This window comes from Halichoerus grypus, chromosome 10 (genome assembly GCF_964656455.1).
Source record: "Halichoerus grypus chromosome 10, mHalGry1.hap1.1, whole genome shotgun sequence".
Classification (NCBI taxonomy): domain Eukaryota; kingdom Metazoa; phylum Chordata; class Mammalia; order Carnivora; family Phocidae; genus Halichoerus; species Halichoerus grypus.
Genome location: NC_135721.1, coordinates 71087885 through 71111740, shown reverse-complemented (window position 1 = coordinate 71111740; position 23856 = coordinate 71087885). Strand labels below are relative to the sequence as shown.

Genomic DNA, 23856 nt, shown 5'->3' with positions numbered 1-23856 from the left:
GATTTCTAAAACAGAAAAAAAAAAAAAAAAAAAAAAAGCCTTTTAAAAACAGGTTATCCTATTACAGCTAGTCAAAATAACATTAAAAATACTTAATACTTAGAAAGCCTCAAGTCATTACAATTATTTTAAGACTGTAATAATAGCGTGTTGTAATTTGAATTCATTTGCACTGAAACAAATTATTGTCCTTCGTTTCTACTTCAAAGGACTCATCAACATTGTTCTGCAATATTAATCGAAGCCAAAATCGTCTCAGTTCTCAGCATTTGGCTCTATGGGAACATCTTTTCTTACATCCTCAAGTGCTGAAAGTGCTTATAAAAAAGGTAGAAGAATGAGAATAATTATAAAGAACATGAATTTGTCATCCCCAGAAAGCCAGGGAGAGTTCTTTTTTTCTAGTTTCAAAGGAGTATGACTGCCAGGTGAAGCTCAAAGGTCTACTTTTTTTTTTTTTTTTAAAGATTTTTATCTATTTGAGAGAGAGAGCGCGCACGAGCAGGGGCAGAGGGAGAAGCAGACTCCCCGTTGAGCAGGGAGCCCAATCCGGGGCTCGATCCCAGGACCTCGGGATCATGACCTCAGCCGAAGGCACATGCCTAACCGACTGAGCCACCAGGCGCGCCCGTCAACTTTTTTTATTGTGGTTTGGACGGTACTCCCGCTTTCCTTTGTATTCCATTTTAGCTTCCACCTTCCTCTTCCCAGACCTCTCACTCTTTCCTTCAGGCCCCATTTCTTCAAGGTTTCAGCGTCGTGCTCCCTCTAGTAAAAGGAAGACTCAGTTTTTCTCCGTGGCCACCAAGGGTCCTTGCCAACTGTCACGGCCGCAGCCCACCGCCCTTCCAGCCCCCACGGGCTGCCTCAGGAAGAAGCACCTGCTGGGCGCGCGGGGTTGGGCACCGCCAGCGAACACCTGGGGAGGGGGTGGCGCCCCAACGGCCGCGCCGGGTGTGGGGGAAGGGCGCTTGCTCCCTCGCGCCCGCCCCCAGGCGGTGACTCACCGCCGGGGACCTGCGGACAGAGGTGAGCAGCCTGGGGCAGGGCCCGGGAGGCGGGGCCGCCAGGTCAGGCAGGTCTGCTCCGCCCCGCCGCGCCCGCAGAGTGCGCAGTCCCTCGGCGAGCTCGCGCCATCCTCCCGGCAGCACTCGCCGCCGTCCTTCCGACGCGGACCCGCGCGTCCCAGGCCTCGCGTCCCCGGCCGGCCAGCGGGCTCCCGGCGCCCGGCTCCCTCCACGCGCCTTCCCGCGAGCCCCCAGCCCGCCTCGCGCCCCTCTCGACGACGCGCGCGCAGTATGGCGCGCCCCCAGGTCCTCGCGTTCGGGCTCCTGTTCGCGGCGGCCACCTTGGCGGTGGCCGTGGCTCACAAACGTAAGGAGCAGAGCTGTGGGCTTGGGCCGGGCGGGGGCGTCCCTCGGCATCCGAGACGGAGATGGTGGTGAAGGGGCTGCCGCAGCCCAGGCCCTCTGCGCAGGAGGCGGCGGGAAGGCGCGAGGGAGCCGCCTCACTTCGCCGCTTTGCCCCGCTCTCCAGGAAAATGGCCCGGAGCAGCGGCGGGAGGCAGGCAGGGAACGGAGTGGCCGCGTCCGGGGACTTTTCGGCCTCGGAATGGGCCAGGAGGGCCTGGGGCGGCGCGGTGGCCGCGTGCCGTCTGGGCGCGCCCACCTCCTCCGGCCGGGCGCGCGCTTGGGGTCCTAGCGTGGCGGAAACTAGTAGCCACCAACCGCTGCCCCCCCCCCCCGGGCACCTGTGGGTCTCGGGCGGGGACAGGTGGCTGCAGGGTGGCCGCCGGGGCCGCCACGCACCTGCGTGCGGGAGCAAGTCCTCCTGGGCCTTCACGACCTCGCGTGTGAGTGTGGGTGTTTCCCCTTTTTTAAGGATCGTGTAGGTAATGCCAAGTTTATTGTAGGGAACCCAGAAATACCGATACCTGTACAGAGTAAAAACAAAACAAATCCACAATCCCAACACTTCAAGAGAATCCCATTATTGATCCCAGTATACTTTTCTTTTAGACATTGCTGTAAACATTGCCCTAAACCGAAACACAGTTTTATATCTTGTGTGTGTATATGTGTTTTTACTCCCACATAACATCCAGAGTTTTCCATTTCTTTTAGTCTTGGAAACCGCGATATAAGTGGTGAGGGAACAATCTCTGGTGTGGAAGGTAGCGCCCTTATCCATATATTGGGCATGTGGTTTGATTACAGTTTTCTTAGTTTGGAATAAACATCTTGTCTGCCATCTCTTGATTTTTTGTAAGAAAGTGGCAGTTGGCCAGAGCTTTCTGGAAAGGAAGCCTTCACCAACAGCGCATGGGCCAAATTCATTACACTTTCAAAATAATGGCGGTTTAATCAGCTCCTGTTTTTCTAGCTCCAGTCCAAGGCTAAGTACTTAATCTTAAATTGCTTTAAAGTGATGATAGCTGCTATAGGTTCAGAAAAATCTGTACCTGATTGGTCTGTTTTAAATTTCACATTCCTTGGGCACGGAAAGGTGCTTTTGAGCCGCGGTATAGTAGAGTACTGCGTAAAGCTTTAACTCCTTGAGGACAGCCACTATCTCCTTTTGTGATCCCAATACTGAGTTGAGTGCTGGACAGATTATAGAGGTGGTTCATATTAATTATAACTTAAACAGGGAATAACTAAAGCCAACTTGAGATATGAAGGAGCAATACAAAAATTCTTTGTTTTGTCACTGTTTTTTGTTAATGATTGGGTTCTCTTAGCTGGACAATTAAAAGGAATTAGAGGGGCTTGCCAATTTGAAGTTAAAAAAGCTTTTGAGATAGTCAAAGATATAACTATTTTTTCAAAGATTTATTTATTTGAGAGAGAGTGAGTGCACATGGGAGAGAGAGAGAGAGAGAGAGGAGCAGGCGGAGGGGTAGAGGGAGAGGGAGAAGCAGACTCCCCCCTGAGCTGGGAGCCTGATGTGTGGGCCTCAATCCCAGGACTCCCCAAGGCAGTTGCTTAACCAAGTGAGCCACCCAGGTTCCCAAAGATAAAACTATTAAACTGGCATTAATATCCAGGATAAGCTGTGTAATCTCACTTTCAAAGTTGGGTACTAGAATTTAATTTGGTTAGGAAGGCCACAAACAAAACAGCCCCCAAGTTCATGTGAAAGTATTAATTTTTCCAAGATACAAAATTGTCCAAGGGTTGACTGTGTTACCAGTAAGCTCAAAAGCAAGCATCTCTTTTTAAGAAAATGGGCTGGGAGGAGGGAGGAAATGCGAGTTATTCCAGATCCTAGAATTGGAATTGTTGTTTTTCGGGAAAAGAGTCAGTAGCTAAAGAGCAAGGTTTTGTCTAGCAGTACCCAGGGAGGGAAGGATCTGAGACTGGGAGTGGTATCATCACGGAGGCAAAGCTGAATATGATGTTTAGAGGGCTGTATTATTGGCTTAAAAAAATCAAAATGGGAATGCATGCAAATTAGACTATGTCTGTATAATATATAAACTATTCACCATAGTATCAGCCACTCAAATTACAGCTGAAAAATAAAACAAATTGCAGCTGAAAAATAAAACATTTTAAGGCTTTGTGGCCCTGTAACTTAGGCATTATTGTTAGAGTATAATTTAGCTAAGACACCAGAGTTCATAGTCGGATTCACATTTTAAAATGGGATTTTGTTTTTTTGATTTATCTAGCATGTGTCTGTGAAAACTACAAACTGACCACAAACTGCTCTTGGAACACAAATGGTCACTGCGAGTGTACTTCACTCGGTGCACAAAATTCTGTCATTTGCTCAAAACGTGAGTATAATTATCCTCATTGCCTTTAAGTTGTATTTTGAGTTCGCCTTCTTTAATTGATGTGTCTCAAGTCGGGAGGCGTTTTTTGGGCTCAAATTTGAATCATGTTATTTTGTCAAAATTATCTCATAGCTGAAGCTTCTTAAAATTTAGAAAGTGAACGTGGGAACACGTAAGTCTGCAATACTCTTTGGCTCTGGGAGTTTGGAGTTAAATTAAAATTTTTTTCCTTAAGCATAAAACTGCAGTTATTTTTCAGTGTGACATTAAGCTTTCTTTACAGTGGCAACCAAATGTTTGGTGATGAAAGCAGAAATGACCCGCTCAAAGTCTGGGAGAAGAGTGAGACCTGAGGGGGCTTTCCAGAATAATGATGGGCTCTACGATCCCGACTGTGATGAGAAGGGGCTCTTTAAAGCCAAGCAGTGCAATGGCACCACCACGTGCTGGTGTGTGAACACTGCAGGGGTCCGAAGAACAGATAAGGATAATGACGATGAAATATCCTGCTCCGAACGAGTGAGGACCTAGTGAGTTGGGCTGCCCATGTTCTTGTTTTCATGCTTTTCAGTTTCATTTAAGTAAATTTATTTTTGAATATGTAATATGATTTGGTGGTTTAGAATTCAAAAGAGAGGAAAGGGTATGTAAACAGTGCGAAGTTTCCATTTTATCTCACCCCCCCCATACCCAGTTTACCTCCACAGAACTGGTCACCAGTTTGTTATAGAACCTTCCAGAGATATCTAATGAATTCACTAGCAATATGTTTTTCTTTTTCTTTCTTTTTTTTTTTTTTAAAGATTTTTATTTATTTATTTGAGAGAGAGAACGAGATAGAGAGAGAGCATGAGAGGGGGGAGGGTCAGAGGGAGAAGCAGACTCCCTGCTGAGCAGGGAGCCCAATGTGGGACTCGATCCCGGGACTCCAGGATCATGACCTGAGCCGAAGGCAGTCGCTTAACCAACTGAGCCACCCAGGCGCCCCAGCAATATGTTTTTCTTATTTAAAAAATTTTTCCTTGTGGTAGTATACTAAACATGGTTTTCCTCTTCAGTTTTTCCTTAACACTGATCAGATTTGAAAGTTGGATTAGTGTTAAATGTATATGAAAAATTTAAGTTGTTTATATATTTGCTCATTTATTGTGTTTTAAAACGAGGTATGGTTACTCCTGAAACCAGTATTGCACTGTATGTTAACTAACTAGAATTTAATTAAAAATAAAAATAATAAAACCAAAGTATGGTTGTCTCAGATTTATACAGTAAAAAGGAACAGAAACACACTCAAGCTAGCTTAAGCAAAAGAGGTTTTATTAAAAGTCACTAGAGCTGAAAAGTCATCCAGACCAAGGCAGGCACTCTCTCCTTTGGTCTTCTGGAGCCTCATGGTCACTTTTCTGTTTCTCTCTGCCTTTTTGTCTCTTCCCTTGAATGTGGCCTAGCATGACCAGCTAAGACTTGGCTTTACATGACCTTGAGTATTGTGGCCCAAAGCCAGAGGTTGACCTGTTCGAAAGGGTGTTTTCTTCTGGAAGAGTGCTTTATGAGCAATGTGTGGGGGCCAAAGAAGAAATGAAGGGCAAACCTATTGCATGAATCCTTTTCCGTTGATTGTACTGTAGTTCCACTTGGGAATTTTGCTGTTAGCTTATTAGGAAAATACTGTAAAAGGCTGAGTTGTTATAGTCAATCATTAAATACTGTCTTTTTACTTTACAGCTGGATAATCATTGAACTAAAGCACAAAACAAGAGAAACACCTTATGATACGCAAAGTTTGAGGACGTACGTACTGTTAAGTGCATTATATTTGCACAGTTGATACTTAGGTCTTCATTCTAAGCCATTAGAAAAACTAAAACAAGTCTTAATGCTTTTTTATATTTGTGAAAAAATAAAATACTATAATGTTTTAACCTTATTTTGAAGTAGAGTTGCAAGAATAGTAGATTCCTGTAATACTCTTCACTCAGATTCACCAATGAACATTTTGCCCCATTTTCTTTTTATATGTGTGTGTACTTTATATATCTACCTGATCATGTATAGATATTTTTTTCCCAGAACCATTTGAGAGCAAGTTGTAGATGTCATGCCCCTTTACCCCTAAATACTTCAGTCTATCTTTTCCTAGGAATAAAAGGCATTCTCTTTTTTTCTTTAATTTCTTTCATTCTCTTTCTTGTAATCTCTATGCCCAATGTGGGATTTGAACTCATGACCCCAAGATAAGAGTCGCATGCTCTACCAGCTGAGCCAGCCAGGCTCCCCAAAAGGCACTTTGTTGTGTAACCACTCTACAGTTACCAAATTCAGGAAATTTAATGTTACACCATATTGTGCCAGTTTGCCCAATGTTGATCTTTATGGTAATTTTTTTTTCCCCTTTCACCCAGAACCCAATCTAAGATCATGTATTGTATTTAGCTGTTGTGATGCTTTAGTCTCTTTTAATATGGAACACTGTCTTGGCCTTTCTTGGTCCTTCATGATGTTGATATTTTTCAAGAGTATAGGCAAATTATTTCATAAAATGTCCCTCAGATTTGGATTTACCTGATGTTTCCTCATAATTAAATCGAGGTTAAGCATTTTTTTTTTTTTAAGATTTTATTTGAGAGAGAGAGAGTACACGAGAGGGGGTAGGGTCAGAGGGAGAAGCAAACTCCCTGCTGAGCGGGGAGCCCAATGCAGGACTCGATCCTGGGACTCCAGGATCATGACCTGAGCTGAAGGCAGTCGCTAAACCACCTGAGCCACCCAGGCACTCCAGGTTAAGCATTTTTGACAGAAAAACTACATAAGTGATCCTATGTCCTTCTCAGTACCTCACATCAGGAAGCACATGTCTTCTTGTCTCTTTATTAGTGATGTTAACTCTGATTAAGGGGATATCTATCAGGTTTGTAATGTAGAGTTACTGGTTACCTCTTTGTAATAATTTTTTTTTAATTTTTTAAAAAGATTTTATTTATTTGAGAGAAAGAAAGAGTGCACAAGCAGGGGCAGGGGCAGAGGGAGAAGCAGACACCCCGCTGAGCAGGGAGCCCAACACAGGGGTCAATCCCAGGACCCTGGGATCATGACCTGAGCTGAAGGCAGAGGTTTAGCCAACTGAGCCACTCAGGTGCCCCACCTCTTTGTAATTGATAAATATAATCTGTGGGCAGATATTGGGATCCTCATAAATATCCTGTTTCTAATCAAACTAGAACTGAACAGTTTTAGCATCAATGGATGATTCTAGCATGAATCAATTATTATGATAGTTGCAAAATGGCATAACATTTTTAAAACAAGTTTGATTAATGACAATTCTAGAGCTTGAACTACCTGCTTAGTTAAAAAGTAGTGCTTCTTAAAAAAATAGTGCTGCTTAATGTTGTGTAGTACACTTTTTTTTTAAACACAGATTTTTAATTATTTACAGTGCACTTACGAAGACAATCACAACTCGTTATCAGCTGGATCCAAAATATATCACAAATATTCTGGTAAGATTTTTGTTTTTAATAAATGAGCTCTAGCAGAAAGTTAGTGGGATAGAATGGTTTGGGTATGACTTTGGTAGTGGTTAAACTGCATTTGAATACAGTTTAAACCCTGGACACTTAATAATTCAAATTTCCTTGAATTTTGTTGTTGTTTTCCTTCCATAGCCTTTGAAAACCTCAGTTTTACCCTTAAGGAAAATGTAGTATCTCTGGTTGAAAAATACTTGAATATGTGATAGAACTTTTTTAAGGCAGAAAATTAATGTCATTTTTAAGGACAGGAGGGAGTATACTTTTTTGCTCCTTAAAAGCAGAACATGGTAAATGCGTATTGCATTTTGGATTGCATTTCTTTAGCATTTTATTTTTTTTAAGATTTTATTTATTTATTTGAGAGAGAGAGAGAGAGAGTGTGTGCAGCGAACACAGGGAGAAGCAGACTCCCCACTAAGCGGGGAGCCCAACGTTGGGCTCCATCCCACGACCCTGAGATCATGACCTGAGCTGAAGGCAGGTGCTTATCCGACTGAGCCACCCAGGTGCCCCTAGCATTTTATTTTTAAAAAGTAGTTCTAACCAAATAAGATACTTTTTTGTGTGTGTGTTTTCTTTTGTTTTTTTAAAAGTAAGCTCTACAGGGATGTCTGGGTGGCTCAGTCGGTTAAGCATCTGCCTTCGGCTCAGGTCATGATCCCGGGGTCCTGGGATCAAGTCCTGCATCAGGCTCCTTGCTCAGCAGGGAGTCTGCTTCTCCCTCTGCCTGCCTCTCTCTCTCTCTCTCTGACAAATAAATAAAATCTTTAAAATAAATAAATAAATAAATAAATAAATAAAAATAAAAGTAAGCTCTACAACCGATGTGAGGCTTGAACTCACGACCCTGAGGTCAAGAGTCGTATGCTCTAGGGACTGAGCCAGCCAGGCACCCTCAACTAAAATGTTTGTTTTTATTTTCTAATAAGATACTTTATTTTTTTTAAAAAAAAAGATTTTATTTATTTATTTGACAGCACAAGCAAGGGGAGTGACAGGCAGAAGAGAGGGAGAAGTAGGCTCCCCGCTCAGCAGGGAGCCAGATGTGGGGGGCTCCATCCCAGGACCCTGGGATCATGACCTGAGCCCAAGGCAGACGCTTACCTGACTGAGCCACCCAGGCGCCCTCAAATAAGATACTTTAATACCTTGTTTTAAATTTTTTTTCAAGGGAAGAAAATACTCTTTTGAAAAGAAAATGTGCATCATCATTACCTTTAGTTGCATTGTGTCTTATTTCCCTTGGATAGATTTTAAAACCTCCCAAAGATTTGTAAATTATTTGTACCAAGTGGAAAGGAACACTGACACATGTAGATTACAGAAAATCAAAAACTGAATATTCTGATTTTTGAACCATGATATTTTTACATGATTTTGGTTGTATTGATATTAATTTGTATTTTTTATTTTTCACCCAGTATGAAAATGATCTTATCACTATTGATCTGATGCAAAATTCATCTCAGAAAACTCAGAATGATGTGGACATAGCTGACGTGGCTTACTATTTTGAAAAAGATGTGAGTATAATCTTCCTCATTTTATTCCTGTGTTTAGAAATGTCATGTCTGTCATGCCTCAATGGATTTAAGATCTTTCATCATCTTTTTCTCCACTTACACATCAACCACACCTCTGTTCTCCACGTGGTTCTTGTGCTGCCATTAACTTTGTCCTCATCCCTCCCATGCGTCTTTCTCACCCACCTTTCTGACCTGTTTGTTGTATATTTATGCCTTTTTTTCAAGTTCTTTTACCTAGAATATTTTCTCTCATAATTCTTACCTATTGCATCCTTGATAGTTACTTAGGGTGTGTGTATAGCCTTCCCCATTATAATGTCCATGAACAAGAAGTTATGTAAGAAATGCTGTGTAACTAGTGTGATTAAAATAATTTGTTTCTACTTTAATATATTATCAAAAAAATAAATAAACTTTAGGGGCGCCTGGGTGGCTCAGTCCATTGGGCATCTGCCTTCGGCTCAGGTCATGATCCCAGGGTCCTGGGATGGAGCCCCACATCGGGCTCCCTGCCCAGCGGGAAGCCTGCTTCTCCCTCCCTCACTCCCCCTGCTTGTGTTCCCTCTCTCGCTGTCTCTCTCTCTCTCTCTCTCTCTGTCAAATAAATAAATAAAATCTTTAAAAAATAACAACAAGTAAATAAATAAACTTTAATATGTTCTAGTGAGCCATTTTCTGATGAAGCCTGGAATTTTCTTCAAAATATGGCCCAGGGGGAGGGGGAAGGGAGGAAGGATGAAACCAAGAATGGATTGAAGAAGGTTGGCCATGTATTTATATTGTTGAATCCGGGATGATAGGGATAATGGGACTTCATTATACTATTCTTCCTACTTTCATATATGTTTGAAAATTTGCCACAATAAAGTTTTTTTAAAGTTTGAGCGCTTGAGAGTGTTACCATTGAAACCACAAAGATCCTTGACAGCGGTTCTTTCAGAGTACAATTGACAAGTAATTCTGTGTGGCCATGGTGGGTTTTCTTTTTCTTTTTCTTTTTCTTTTTTTAAGATTTTATTTATTCATTTTGAGAGAGAGAGACAGAGCACAAGCAGAGGGAGAGGGAGAAGCCGATTCCCCTCTGAGCCCTATGTGGGGCTCGATCCCAGGACACTGGGATCATGACCTGAGCCGAAGGCAGATGCTTAACTGACTGAGCCACCCAGGCATCCCCATGGTGGGTTTTCTTAAATATTTTAAATTGCTTTTATCCTTCTCAATACAGGTTAAAGACGAATCCTTGTTCCATTCCAGTAGAATGGACCTGAGAGTAAATGGGGAACAATTGGATCTGGATCCTGGTCGAACTGCAATTTACTATGTTGATGAAAAACCACCTGAATTTTCAATGCAGGGTCTACAAGCCGGTATTATTGCTGTCATTGTGGTTGTGACCCTAGCAGTTATTGCTGGAATCGTTGTGCTGGTGAGTATAGAACTAGTCAACTTTCCCTTGAGGGCATACTCTTCCAAGAAAAGGCGACAGCATGAGAGAGCTACGTTCTGGAACATATTAATGAAACAAAAGCTTCATTTTTTATAATTCGGTATAGTGAACAAATCTCTTGCATCTGGTCCTTTTTTATAAAACAGTCATTTTCTGAAGCAAGAAAGGATACTAATCTGAGAAAAGCTCGTAGCCAAGCCCCTCACAGGTCAGTTACGTGGCCATCAGGCGACAAATGTCCATCAGTTCTCTCGCTGCAAACAGTCTACCAGTCCTGCCAGCGTCAGTGCAAAATCCCTGAACTCCCAAACTATTCAACGAAATGCAACAACAGAACCCAATTAACGTTAGCATAGAAAGGATTGAAAGTGGTAAATATGAAGAGCAACTCTAAACAAAAGATTCGCAGATCGGATTTAGCAGTGCTTCAGCAGAACAAGGTACTACCTGAACAGACAGGGTTTATTTTAGATGTAAGGATGCTCCAGCATTAGAAATCTTAACAATATAGCAGAATTCAGAAATATATTTGATGGTATGTGGGAACTTAGATTTTTGGTTCAATGGAATTATATTTGACTCTCCATCTGGAAGAAAAAAAATGTTGCATTCCTATTTCACCCCACCACGGTGGGCCATATTGCCCACCTGTGTGAATGGCACGTTATGGAGCAGTGCACCCATTTTCAAACCCAAATTCCAGATGGATTATAGTCCAAAATGTTAAAAAATTAGAACAAATACAAAATTAATTTAGGAAATATTTGTACAACCTTGTGGTAAAGGGAACCAAGTAAGGCAAGAAATCTGGAATCCATGAATGAAAAGATATATATTTGACTGAGTTGAAATTAAACATTTTGTATGGCAAAGATACTGTAAAGTGAAAAAATGTCAATGCTCGGTTGGGGGAAAATCTCCATGATACATAAAACTAAAAAGGTTGTTATGCATAATACGTAATTAGTTCTTACAAATTGATGAGAAAATTAAACAGTAGCAAAAGGCATGGATAGATGATTTACAGAAGAAATCCAGATGGGAAATAAGCATGAGAGAATCATAGAAATCAAACTGTTCTGTAGAAACAAAAGCACAGGTTCATAAGAAGCATGGTCAAGGTTATATATTCTGGTGTTGCTAGTAAGGATAAATCTGGAAAACGTCTGTAGGAGAACGGATGAGTGGATTGTGGAATATCCATGGTATGGAGTAAAGTTATTAAAAAGAATGAGTACAATCTATAGTTTTTGATCTGGAAAGGTTCCTGTGATGTGGATACAGGCTGTGCAAAGAGAGAAATGATCCTGTATTATCCCATTTTTTTAGACTGCCCCCCCTTTCCCAAAACTCACGCACATACGTTTTTGTGTATATTTGTATGAGGATGGAACAAAATGTGGAAGGCTGCGTACCAGGCTGTTAGATGTTATTAAAGATTATTCATGGTTTTCTCAGTGCAACTTTTTTTGTTTCACTGGTTGTGTTAGGCTTTTTGTTGTTGTTCCAAAAGATTTTGGTTTAGCAGGGGAGGAGGTCTAGAAAGTTTTTTTGATTTTTTTTTTTTTAAATATAATATTCAGTGTTACATTAGTTTCAGGTGTACAACATAGTGATTCAGCAATTCTATACATTACTCAGTGCACCTCATGATAGGTGTAGGCTTTTTTTTTCTTTTAGTTTAGTAGGGAAATTTTAATTTAAGAAATAACATCTGTGGATAGATTTGTAAGTTAAATTTGTTCAGATAGGAATTATGTCCATTAAAAGCATTTATGTGTCAATTTGGATCAACTTTTTCTTTCGATAGCAGTTCTAAAATAGTAATCATTTTTCTTCCATTCAGGTTATTTCCAGAAAGAACAGAATGGCAAAGTATGAGAAGGCTGAGGTAAATGGATTACTTTATAAAAAGCCCCTTTTTTAATCTCTTACTCCTGATAATCACTATACCTTCCAAGACACTGATGGGACTCAATTATACTGGAGCCCCTTTATAGTGTAGTTCTTAGGGTCTGTCTTTCAATGCTCCCTTACTTACATTCCTTTTTTTTTTTTTTTAAAGATTTTATTTATTGAGAGAGCAAACAGCGGAGGGGGAGGGGGAGGAGCAGAGGGAGAAGCAGACTCCCCGCTGAGGGGAGACAGGACGCGGGGCTCGATCCCAGGACCCTGAGATCATGACGTGAACCAAAAGCAGACACTTAACCAGCTGAGCCCCCCAGGCGTCCCTTAAATGCATTCTCTTGCATGAGATCCACAGCAGGCCAGCTGATACTGAGTTCTGTCTCAGAGTAGTGGGATAGGAAGCCTGAGATTTTTGTTTGATGAAGTGTCAACTTTTAGTGGGGTCTTTTAGAGGCATACTCTATAGATTCACGTTAGAGAAACTCCATGGGACTGAAGACCTGATTCACTGTCTCTATGCCAGTGAAATCATCATTAAAAAAGACCTTAGTTTATGTCCTAGTGGGTCAGTTGCATGCTAACTAGTCATGTACATTAGTGTGGAAACAAACTGTCAGATCGTTAGTGTGTCAGCCACTTGGAATTAGATGTGAAACATACTTGTTCCTGAATCCTGTCAGTAACATTTTCAGTACACCCACCAATTTTTACATATTTATGTATTTACTTGTAATTGTATATGTACTTTTTACTAATATTTTACCAAGAAACACAGAAATGTAAAAGAATATTGAAAACAACCCAATAGAACTAGAAAGTTGTAAATTTTTTTCCCATACCATAGTTGATTATCTGGCTTACCTGGTTTGGTGACCACAGGTCTAGGGGATAGACTCTCCCTGAACTGAAGCATAACAGAAAGGTGGAATGACAATGTACTATATGGTTAAGAGCAATATAGATGTGGGTTTGACAACTTGTTAGCTGGGTAGGCAAGTTATTTAACTTCTTTAAGTCTCCATGTTTGCTTATCTATAAACTGGGGATAATATTACAGACCCGTTATAAGGATTAAACAAGGTAGAGTGTATAAAGTACTGGTCCCATGTGTGCCACATAGTAGAATGTTTGCCAGCGTTGGTAGTTTCCATCATCTTGTCTCAGCTCTGCCCGTAACTAATTGTGTGATCTGGGACAGGTCACCTAATTCTGAACTTCAGTTTCCTCATCTATAAAATTAAAAGATTGATGATAGAAAATAAGATTCTTACTGGATGTAAAAATGGCATACATTTAATAAAGACCTTATCCATTCTTACAGATCTAGCTCACCTGCTACTTCCCCCATCACTTTGGCCATCTTACCTCCAAATAGCAGTTTGGGTCATGCATTCAGTGTGTGCTTCCTTGTAGTACATTTTTTTCTTTTTCCAAATAAGGCTCATAAATGTGGGAGATAATCATCTTGCTTTCCTCTTTTTTTTTTTTTTTTAACTATTTTCAGGATGAACAAAAGGTTGGAAAATTATTTAAAATTTTTTTCTCTTTTTCTTCTATTGCAGATAAAGGAGATGGGTGAGATGCATAGGGAACTCAATGCATAATGACTATAAATTGAAGAGTAACTATAAGAAGGGAAATTAGCAGATTGCAAGTGTATGAGCATGGGACAAAGAGATCTTTGAGGACTACTATTTTGTTAGTTAACATCTCCTATTTGTAATAGTGAAACCTGTACTCAATATATAAACAGCTTCAAATTGACTCTACCAATCTTAAAATTTGACCACAGGGTCCTATCTTTGCAGATCTGATATAAAACCCAGAACTTGGACTGCATAGTTAAAGTTTTTTATGCCTAACATTGAGGTGTGTGCCTTAAGTATGCTTCCACAGTAGAGTTTGAATGACGACTGTCTCATCCATTTGTGATTGAAAGCTGCCTATTTACTTTGAGTCTTGTACATATGAACTTTTTTTACAAACTGTGAAATAAAACATTTTAAAACTGAATTTCCTAACTTTGAATCATTGAATCAAATTTCATAGTATACACATAAGGTTAACAGGGTGAAAAATGCTCTGAATGCGAACTACAAATTAGAGTTTTGTATGAGTACTTATAATCACGTGTATTTAATAGAAAATGTATAACCTAAAATATGTAACTTCTAACAGGAAAATCAAACAATTTTATTCTGAATGAATCTAAGTTTCTGTTTTAAACAAATCAGCACTTTGGCCAACACTTAAGCCTTGGGGCGGAACTGATGGAGAATGTTGTAAACCATGAATGCTGTGCTTGGTTGAATTAAAGCACCAGTCATTCAACCTCTTACGTAATGAGTGATTGTAGTACAAACACATTTTACATGAAGTTAAGTATCCTGAAGTATTTTGCTTTCAATAGGAAATTCTTTAAAACATTTTGAAAAGAACAACATTAAAGAAAATGTAAAAGCTAGATTGAACAAAAATTTTTATCCCTTCTGTAGTAGGCAGAATTCTAGGATGGCCCACAAGATTTCTTATCTCTGATGAATATGCCCTATATAATCCCCTCCCCTAGAGTGTGGGTAGGGCCTGTGCATGTGATGAACTGCCACTCCCAAGATGAAGTTACCCTTTATGGCAAAGGCCAGGAGATTTTTAGGTGTAGATGTGATTAAGATCCCTAATAACTCGACTGAATTAAAAGGGAGTTACAAAAGAGTGCCCAAAGGTAGGAGACAAGAAGTAGAAACTGTAGATGTGTTCTCCTGTTAGCCTTAAAGCAAACTGCCATGTTGTGGGAAGGGTCACCTACCAGCAAACCCCAGGCTGGCTGAGGGGAGGGCCTCAGTCCCACAACCTCAAGAACTGAATTCTGCCAACAACGAGGGAACTTGGAAAAGGACCCCAGCTCCAGGTGAGATCACAGCCCTGGCCAACATCACTGTAATCTCGAGACCCTGAGAAAAGGATCCACTTACGTAATGCCTAGGCTCCTGACCCATGGGAACTGAGATAATAAAGGTTTATGGTCATCAGATGCTAACTTTGTGGTAATTTGTTAGGCAGCAATAGAAATTGATACAGCTAGTAGGAAGTAAAGAGAATGGGAATAGATAACAAGGAGCAGCCATGACCCCTAGGGCTGAGAGAGCACCCAAGGAAGAGCTCTACTTTCCTAAACCCCACTCCCTGGGCTGAGATCCGGACCTTGTGGGAGGGCACCGGGGCTCCCTGAAGAGCAGGGAAGTGGCAGTGAGGCTGCACTGGAGGGGCTCAGCTGAAAACCTGCTGGCTAGGACAGGAGTCCTCAAACTACAGCCTGGCCCACCACCTGTTTTTACATAGTCTGGGAGGTAAGAATGGTTTTGCACTTTTAAATGTTTGAAAAGAATGTTCCCTGGTATGTGCAAGTTACATGACACAAAAATGTCAGTGTCTATTAACAAAGTTCTGTTGGAGCACAGCTGCGCTCATTTATTGTGTGGCTGTTTTGCGCTACAGCGAGAAGAGTTGAGTAGTGTCAGACCCCATGGCTGGCGCAACCTAAAATACTCATCCTGGTCCTTTACAGAATGAGCTTGTGACCCTTGCTGTAGGGTGCTGGGAAAAGCTGTTCATGAGGAGGCGTCCTCCCAGACACCAAAGGCCCTCCATAAAGCTGCCTTCTATAATTTGGGTGTGGGAGCAGGTACTCCGGGAAGCTGCTGACTACTGTCCCCTGCAGGAGCAGCCGTGTGCTGGAGAAGCCATGAGGGCTGTGCACTGGGGAAATAGCAGGTGTTGCAAGGGGAGCGAACTACTCTTTCTTCTTGCACGGTCTGTCCTGCGCCCTCCACTGACAAAGCTTCAGGTGCATTTTTACAGAGCAGGCGAAAAGAGTGAATTTGCAGGTAAGAGGCAATAAATCGATAAGGACACGTTCTTCAACTCCATGCCCTCAAGTTTCTGTCCTATCTCTTCTGAAGACAACACTGACCTACCAATTGACAATGGCCCTTTTTCCCCAGTGTTTAATCATGTGATCTCTCCACAGCTTATCATGATGACTCTCCCATGTCCTACCCCAGTATGTTGTTTACAGATTTTCTTCTTTGGCATAGCTGGCATTAGTCTCCCATGATTGTTTCCCTCTTCCACTGACTCTGAAACACTGATGTTCTCAGGATTTGGCCTTATTAATATTTTCTACTACTGTGGATATAGTATTACTAAAAATTGTGCCTTTTCTTCTGTTAATCTGCCTTCTGTCAGTTTAATTCACATACTCCCAGGAACTGAACCTAAGAGGGTAGAGGAAAGTTTGTCCTCTACAAATAAAACACTTCTGTAGATACAACATAATTTCATAACTCTTTTCCGTCATCCTAAAACATGCCCCCAAACTCCTCTAAAAATTCCCACTGACCTCCCTAACAAACTACCATTCCTTTGTCCTTTCTTATCAAACTTTTATTTTTTTTTAATTTTAATTCCAGTATAGTTCACATACAGTGTTATATTAGTTTCAGGAGTACTATAATTCTGTACATTACTCTGCTCACCACAATAAATGTACTCTTTATTTTTATGTAATCTCCACACCGAACGTGGGGCTCAAACTCACAACTCTGAGATCAAGAGCCACACACTCTTCCAACTGAGCCAGCCAGGTGTCCCATTTCTTGTGTTTTTTATTTTAGCCATTCTGACAGGTGTGAGATGATATCTGATTGTTTTGATTTGCATTTATCTGATGATAAGTGATGTTGAGTATCATTTCCTATGTCTGTTGGCCATCTGTATGTCTTCTTTGGAGAAATAAATGTCTGTTCATGTCTTCTGCCCATTTTTAAATTGGATTGTTTGGTTTTCTGGTGTTGAGTTATATAAGTTCTCTATATATTTTGGATACTAACCCTTTACTGGATATCATTTGCAAATATCTTCTCCTATTCAGTAGGCTGTCTTTTAGTTTTGTTGATAGTTTCCTTTGCTGTGCAGAAGCTTTTTATTTTGAGGTATAGTCCCAATAGTTTATTTTTGCTTTTGTTTACCTTGCCTGAGGAGACACTTCTAGAAAAATGTTATTACAGCTGATGTCGGAGAAATTACTGCTTGTGCTCTCTTCTGGAATTTTTATGGTTTCAGGTCTCATATTTAGGTTCTTAATCCATCTTGAGTTATTTTTGTGTATGGTGTAAGAAATTGGTCCAGTTTCATTCTTTTGCATATAGCTGTCCAATTTTCCCAATACCATTTGTTGAAGCGACTGTCTTTTTCTCATTGGATATTCTTGCCTCCTTTGTCGAAGATTGACTATATAATTATGGGTTTATTTCTGGACTTTCTATTCTGTTCCACAGATCTATGTGTATTTTTGTGCTAGTACCATACTGTTTTGATTACTATAGCTTTGTAGTATAACTTGAAATCTGGAATTGTGATACCTCCAGCTTTGTTTTTCTTTTTCAAGATTGCTTTGGCTATTCAGGGTCTTTTGTGGTTATATACAAATTTTAGGATTGTTTATTGTAGTTCTGTGAAAAATGATGTTGGTATTTTGATAGGGATTGCATTAAATCTGTAGATTGCTTTGGGTAGTATGGACATTTTAACAATATTTGTTCTTCCAATCCATGAACATGGAATATCCTTCCATTTGTGTTATCTTGAATTTCTTTCATCAGTGTTTGATAGCTTTTTTAAAAAAAGGTTTTATTTACTTATTTATTTGAGAGAGAAGGAGAGAGAGTGAGGGAGCAAGCATGAGCAGGAGGGGCAGAGGGAGATAGAGAATCTCAAGCAGACTCTATGCTGAGTGGTGTCCGACAAGGAGCTCAGTCTCATGACCCTGAGATCATGACCTGAGCTGAAACCAAGGGTCAGACACTTAACCAACTGAACCACCCAGGTGCCCCCATTCCTTGATAGTTTTTAAAGTATGGGTCTTTCACCTCTTTGGTTAGGTTTATTTCTAAGTATTTTATTATTTTTGGTGTAATTATAAATGGGATTGGTTTCTTAATTTCTCTTTCTGCTGCTTTATTATTAGTACATAGAAATGCAATGGATTTATGTACATTGATTTTGTATCCTACAACCTTACTGAATTAATTTATCAGTTCTAGTAGTTATTTTTGGTGGGGTCTTTAGGGTTTTCTATATGTAGTATTATGCCATCTGCAAATAGTGAAAGTTTTATTTCTTCCTTACCAATTTTGATGCCTTTTATTCCTTTTTCTTGTCCACTTGCTGTGGCTGGGACTTCTAGTGAGGGAATAAAAGTGGTGAGAGTGGACATCCTTGTCTTGTTCCTGACCTTAGGGGAAAAGCTCTCAGTTTTTCACCATTGAGTATGATGTTAGCTATGGGTTTTTTCATATGTGGCCTTTATTGTGTTGAGGTATGTTCCCTCTAAACCTACTTTGTTGAGGGTTTGTATCATGGAATGGATGTTGTACTTTGTCAAACATTTTATCATGCATCTATTCAAATGATCACATGGTTCCTACCCTTTCTCTTATTGATGTGATATATCATGTTGAGTGATTTGCAAATATTGAACCACTCTTGCATCCCAAGAATAAATCCACTTGATCATGGTGAATGATTTTTTTTTGAAGATTTTATTTATTTATTTATTTTCCAGAGAGAGAGAGAGCGAGCACAAGCAGGGTGAGTGGCAGGCAGAGGGAGAAGCAGGTTCCCTGCTGAGCAGGGAGCCTGATGTGGTACTCGATCCCAGGACCCTGGGTTCATGACCCGAGCCAAAGGCAGATGCTTAACTGAGCCACCCAGGTGTCTTGAATGAATTTTTTAAATGTATTGTTGCATTCTGTTTGCTAGTATTTTGTTGAGGATTTTTTGCATCTATGTTCATCAGAGATACTGGCCTCTAGTTCTCTTTTTTGTAGTGCCTTTATCTGGTTTTGGTTTCTGGGTAATGCTGGCCTCATAGAATGTATTTGGAAGTTTTCCTTCCTCTTCTACTTTTTGGAATAGTTTGAGAAGAATAGGTATTAACTCTTTAAATGTTTTGTAGAATTCACCTGTGAAACTGTATGGTTCTGGACTTTTATTTGTTGGGAGAGTTTTTTTGTTTTGTTTTGTTTTTTAATGTAGGCTCCACATCCAGTGTAAAGCTTTAATTCAAACCCTGAGATCAAGAGTCACATGCTCTGCTCACTGAGCCAGCCAGGTGCCCATGTTGGGAGTTTTTGATTACTGATTCAATTTCATTGCTGGTAATCAGTCTGTTCAAATTTTCTATCTCGTCCTGATTCAGTCTGGGGAGGTTATATATTTCTAGGAATTTATCTATTTCTTTTAGGTTGTCCAATTTGCTGGCATATAATTTTTCATAATATTCTCTTATAATCCTTTGTATTTCTGTGGTGTCAGTTATTTCTCCTCTCTCATTTCTGATTTTGTTTGTTATCTTTCTTTTTCTGATGAGTCTGGCTAATGGTTTATCAATTTTGTTGATCTTTTCATAGAACTAGCTCTTGGTTTCATTAATCCATTCTATTGTTTTTTTCAGTTTCCATTTCATTTATTTCTGCTCTAATCTTTATTATTTCCTCCCTTCTCCTGGTTTTAGGTTTTGTTTGTTCTTTTTTTTTTTTTTCTAGCTCCACTAGGTGTAAGGTTAGGTTGTTTGAGATTTTTCTTGCTTCTTGTGATAGGCTTGTATTGCTATAAATATCCCTCTTAGACATCTTTGGCTGCATCCTAAAGATTTTGTACCATTGTGTTTTCATTTCTATTTGTCTCTATGTATTTTTTGGTTTCCTCTTTGATTTCTTGATTTCATTGTTTAGTAGTATGTTATTTACCCTCCTTGTATTTGTCCTCTTTCCAGATTTTTTCCTTGTGGTTGATTTCTAGTTTCATGGTATTGTGGTCAGAAAAGATGCATGGGGGGCACCTGGGTGGCTCAGTTGGTTAAGCAGCTGCCTTTGGATCTTAGGGGCCTGGGATTGAGCCCCACATCGGGCTCCCTGCTCAGCGAGGACTCTGCTTCTCCCTCTGCCCCTCATCCCACTCATGCTCTCTCTCTCTCTCTCTCTCTCAAATAAATAAAATCTTAAAGATGCATGGTATGACTTCAATCTTCTTGAATTTGTTGAGTTTGTTTTGTGGCCTAATATTTGATCTACTTTGGAAAATGTTCCATGTTCACTTAAAAAGAATATGTATTCTGCTGTTTTAGGTTGGAATGTTCTGAATATATCTGTTAAATCCATCTGGTCCAATGTGTCATTCAAAGCCACTGTTTCCTTGTTGATTTTCGTGTGAATGATCAGTCTATTGATGTAAGTGGGGTGTTAAAGTCCACTACTATTGTATTACTATCAATTACTTCCTTTATGTTTGTTATTAGACTATTAAGTACTTTATGTATTTGGGTAATACATAAAGTTGGGTGCATAAATGTGTATAATTTTTATATCTTCTTGGATTGTTCTGTTTATGATTATATAATGTCCTTCTTTGTCCCCTGTTGTAGTCTTTGTTTTAAAGTCTATTTTGTCCAGTATAAGTATTGCTACCCTGGCTTTCTTTTCACTTCTATTTGCATAACAAATGCATCTCCCTCCCTTCACTTTCAATCTGCACGTGTCTTTAGATTTCCGATGAGTCCCTTGTAGACAGCATATACATAGGCCTTACTTTTTTTAAAAAGATTTTATTTATTGGGACGCATGGGTGGCTCAGTCAGTTAAGCGTCTGCCTTCGGCTCAGGTCATGATCCTGGGATCCTAGAATCAGTCCTGCATCAGGTTCCTTGCTCAGCTGTTTACAAAAGATTACAAAATATAAAGATTTTGTTTATTTATTTTATAGAGAGAGATGGAGAGACATGCAGGAGGTGGGGGTGGGGAAGGGGCAGAGGGAGAGAAGGAGAGAATCCCAAGCAGACTCTGCACTGAGCATGGAACCTAACACTGGGCTTGATCCCATGACTCGGAGACCATGACCTAAGCAGAAATCAAGAGTCAGACACTTAACCGACTGAGCTACCCAGATGCTCCAAGATTACAAAATATTTTCAAAGCTATTACCTCCTTTAATCCTCACATCAACCCTGGAGGTAGATATTATTATTACCATGCTGCCTCCCTCTGAACTATTTAGAATGTGAACTAGGAAAGGGGAGAGATGAGATGACACTCAAAGCCAAGTTATATAGAAGCAGTTATTGTGAGCCATAGTTCATTCATTTACAAACATTTCCTGCACACCCAATAGGTGCCAGGCCTTATGGTATACACAACGTGGGAAACAAAGGCAGAGGGAAACGGAGATAAAATTAAACGTCCTTATAACCTGCAGTCCATTGACAGATGCTTGAGATAGACAGATTATAACATTCCTCCAGGATCCTGAGTCTTCTTTAGCATATGAAAATTCTTTTGGAACTTCCCTTCTCTTTACTCCCTTCAGCCCCGAGGTATATAATCAGTTGCCCCGCACAATCCCTCTTTCTGCCCACGGGTCCTGTCCCATGCTTTCATAAAACCACCTTTTTGCACTGAAGACGGCTCAAGAATTCTTTCTTGGCTGTCAGCTCCAGACCCCACCAACACACCAACATTTTAAAAAATGACATCACACAGATGGTTAAGCATACAGAATCTGGAGCAAGACAGAACTCTAGCTCTACCACTTACTACCAACTCTGTAATCTTGGGCAAGTTCTTCACATCTCCAAGTTTCAATTTCTTCATTGTCGAATAAGAATAACAATAGTACCTAATACCAAGAGTTTTGAAAATTGAAACAGTAAACACATGTAAAACAAAGGAAAACACCTGACAGTCCATGAATGCTGATGAAGAGTAGCCATTATAATTAACTATAAACACCCATTGGTGTCCTCTCCAAGTGCTTAGTCCAAGAGGTGAACAGGTATCTCTAAAACAATGCAGTGAATAGTTATAATATGAATATGAATAAGGTGGTACTCCAGAAGATAATGCAACTAATTATACCTGTGGAAACTGGACAGGTTTGACTGAGGAGACATTTGGGCCTGGAAGACAGAATGATAACTAGCAGTTTGCTAGACAAAGAGCAGGAAAGGGCCATTCCAGAAGAGGGCCAAGTTTGTGTTGGAGCCACCTGTTGAAAGGGAAGGGGAATTTATTTTAATTATAATTATTATCTTTCAGTAAGCTCTCGGCCCAGCATGGGGCTTGAACTCAGGACCGGAGATCAATAGTCTTATGCTCTATGGACTGAGCCAGCCAGGTGCCAGGGAAGGGGAATTTACTGGCCCAGATCCCAGAGCTGCAGTGAGAGGCTAGAAGTACTGCAGGCTGCGGGAGCTGTAAGTCTGTTGCAAAGTAGTCTGCAGTTGGATGATCCACTTCCTCTGCTTCCCAAGGTATTTGAATTTTAACTTGCAGGCCAGTGGTTTCAGAACTGAGCTGATTGTCAGGACTACCCAAGGAGGTTTTTAAAAACATCCCAACACCCCACCCTCAGAAATTCCAAGCCTTTATATGTGGGTGGGGCCCAGGAATACCTTTGAAAAGCCCCCCAGGGTAATTCTGCAGCTGAGTCCAGGTTGCGGCTGCTTCCATGGGCTAAGGGTGAGCTTAACAGGAGCGCACAATACCATTCCTAAGGCAGCTAACTGCAGGACACATCCTGACCTGCAGGTTTTTGCTCAATATTAAAAAAAAATTTCATCCTACCTTTGTTTTTCACCTGAACAGTTATCTTCTAACGGTTTACTTACTATACATTTACTTACTGTATCATCTGAATTCATTCACTAGAATGCAAACTGAACATTACTAGTGATCCTCAGATTCTAGAAGAGGCTGGCACATAGAAGGCCATATAAATGTTTTTGAATGTGGGCTCCTGGGTGGTTCATTCGTTAAGCATCTGCCTTCAGCTCAGGTCATGATCCCCGCGTCCTGGGATCGAGGCCCACATCAGGCTTCCTGCTCTGCCCGAGGCCTGAGTCTTCCTCTCCCACTCGCCCTGCTTGTGTTCCCTCTCTCTCTGTCAAATAAATAAAAATCTTTTTAAAAAATGTTTTTGAATGAGTCAGAGTGGAGGAAACGAGAATGTGGCTAGTACAGAGCAATAAGGAGGTTATGGAAAAACCTATAATCTTGATGTTGGCAGTTGGTTAAAAAGGAAAAGGAAAGGCTGTTAGGGAGAGAGGCAGTTTTATTTAATTCCAGTATTAACGTACAGTGTTATGTTACTTACAGGGGTACAATATAGTGATTCAACGATTGTATACATTACTCAGTGCTCAGAGAGGAGGTGAAGTTTTAAAAAAAATGTAGTGATGGGGGAAAAGGCTGGTTTTTCCTTGTTCTCGCGGTTCTTTCTGATTTCACTCTCATGCTTCCGAGTACTAAACTCAAAACCGCCAGAGCGGCCCACCTGGCCGCCTTCCTTAACTACCTCTCCACCCGGATTCCACGCGAGCGCGGCAGAAACACCTGGACCTGAAATCTTTTAAGGATGGCCGTCTGCCAGGGTCGGCGCGCGACCTAGGTTTACGCGTGCGCAGTAGACAGAATTACCAGCGTGCGCGGGAAGCTGGGCCGCGTCCGCCTATGATTGGCTGCCGCGGCGGACTCCCACCCACCGAAACGCAGCGGTGGTTGTGATTGGGTGTCTCAGCAAAGGCCGGACGCCGCACGGGAGGGAGGGAAG

General features: G+C 40.8%; 1 protein-coding gene across 1 annotated transcript; it reads left to right on the top strand.

Annotated features, from left to right (window-relative positions):
• Nucleotides 1-1103: 1103 nt before the first annotated feature.
• On the top strand, nt 1104-14208 carry EPCAM (epithelial cell adhesion molecule). Its single transcript, XM_036121650.2, has 9 exons — nt 1104-1374; nt 3674-3781; nt 4065-4311; nt 5507-5572; nt 7218-7281; nt 8736-8837; nt 10066-10266; nt 12134-12178; nt 13758-14208. The coding sequence occupies exons 1-9, from the start codon at nt 1299-1301 to the stop codon at nt 13797-13799; spliced, it is 951 nt and encodes a 316-aa protein (XP_035977543.1). The 5' UTR covers nt 1104-1298; the 3' UTR covers nt 13800-14208.
• The last annotated feature ends 9648 nt before the right edge of the window (nt 14209-23856 follow it).

Bases quoted from the DNA above. Each gene is read 5' to 3' on its own strand.
- EPCAM (XM_036121650.2), top strand. From the start codon at position 1,299: ATGGCGCGCCCCCAGGTCCTCGCGTTCGGGCTCCTGTTCGCGGCGGCC. The intron at 7,282-8,735 runs GTAAGATTTTTG...TTTTTCACCCAG, and splicing joins AATATATCACAAATATTCTG to TATGAAAATGATCTTATCAC. The intron at 8,838-10,065 runs GTGAGTATAATC...TTCTCAATACAG, and splicing joins CTTACTATTTTGAAAAAGAT to GTTAAAGACGAATCCTTGTT.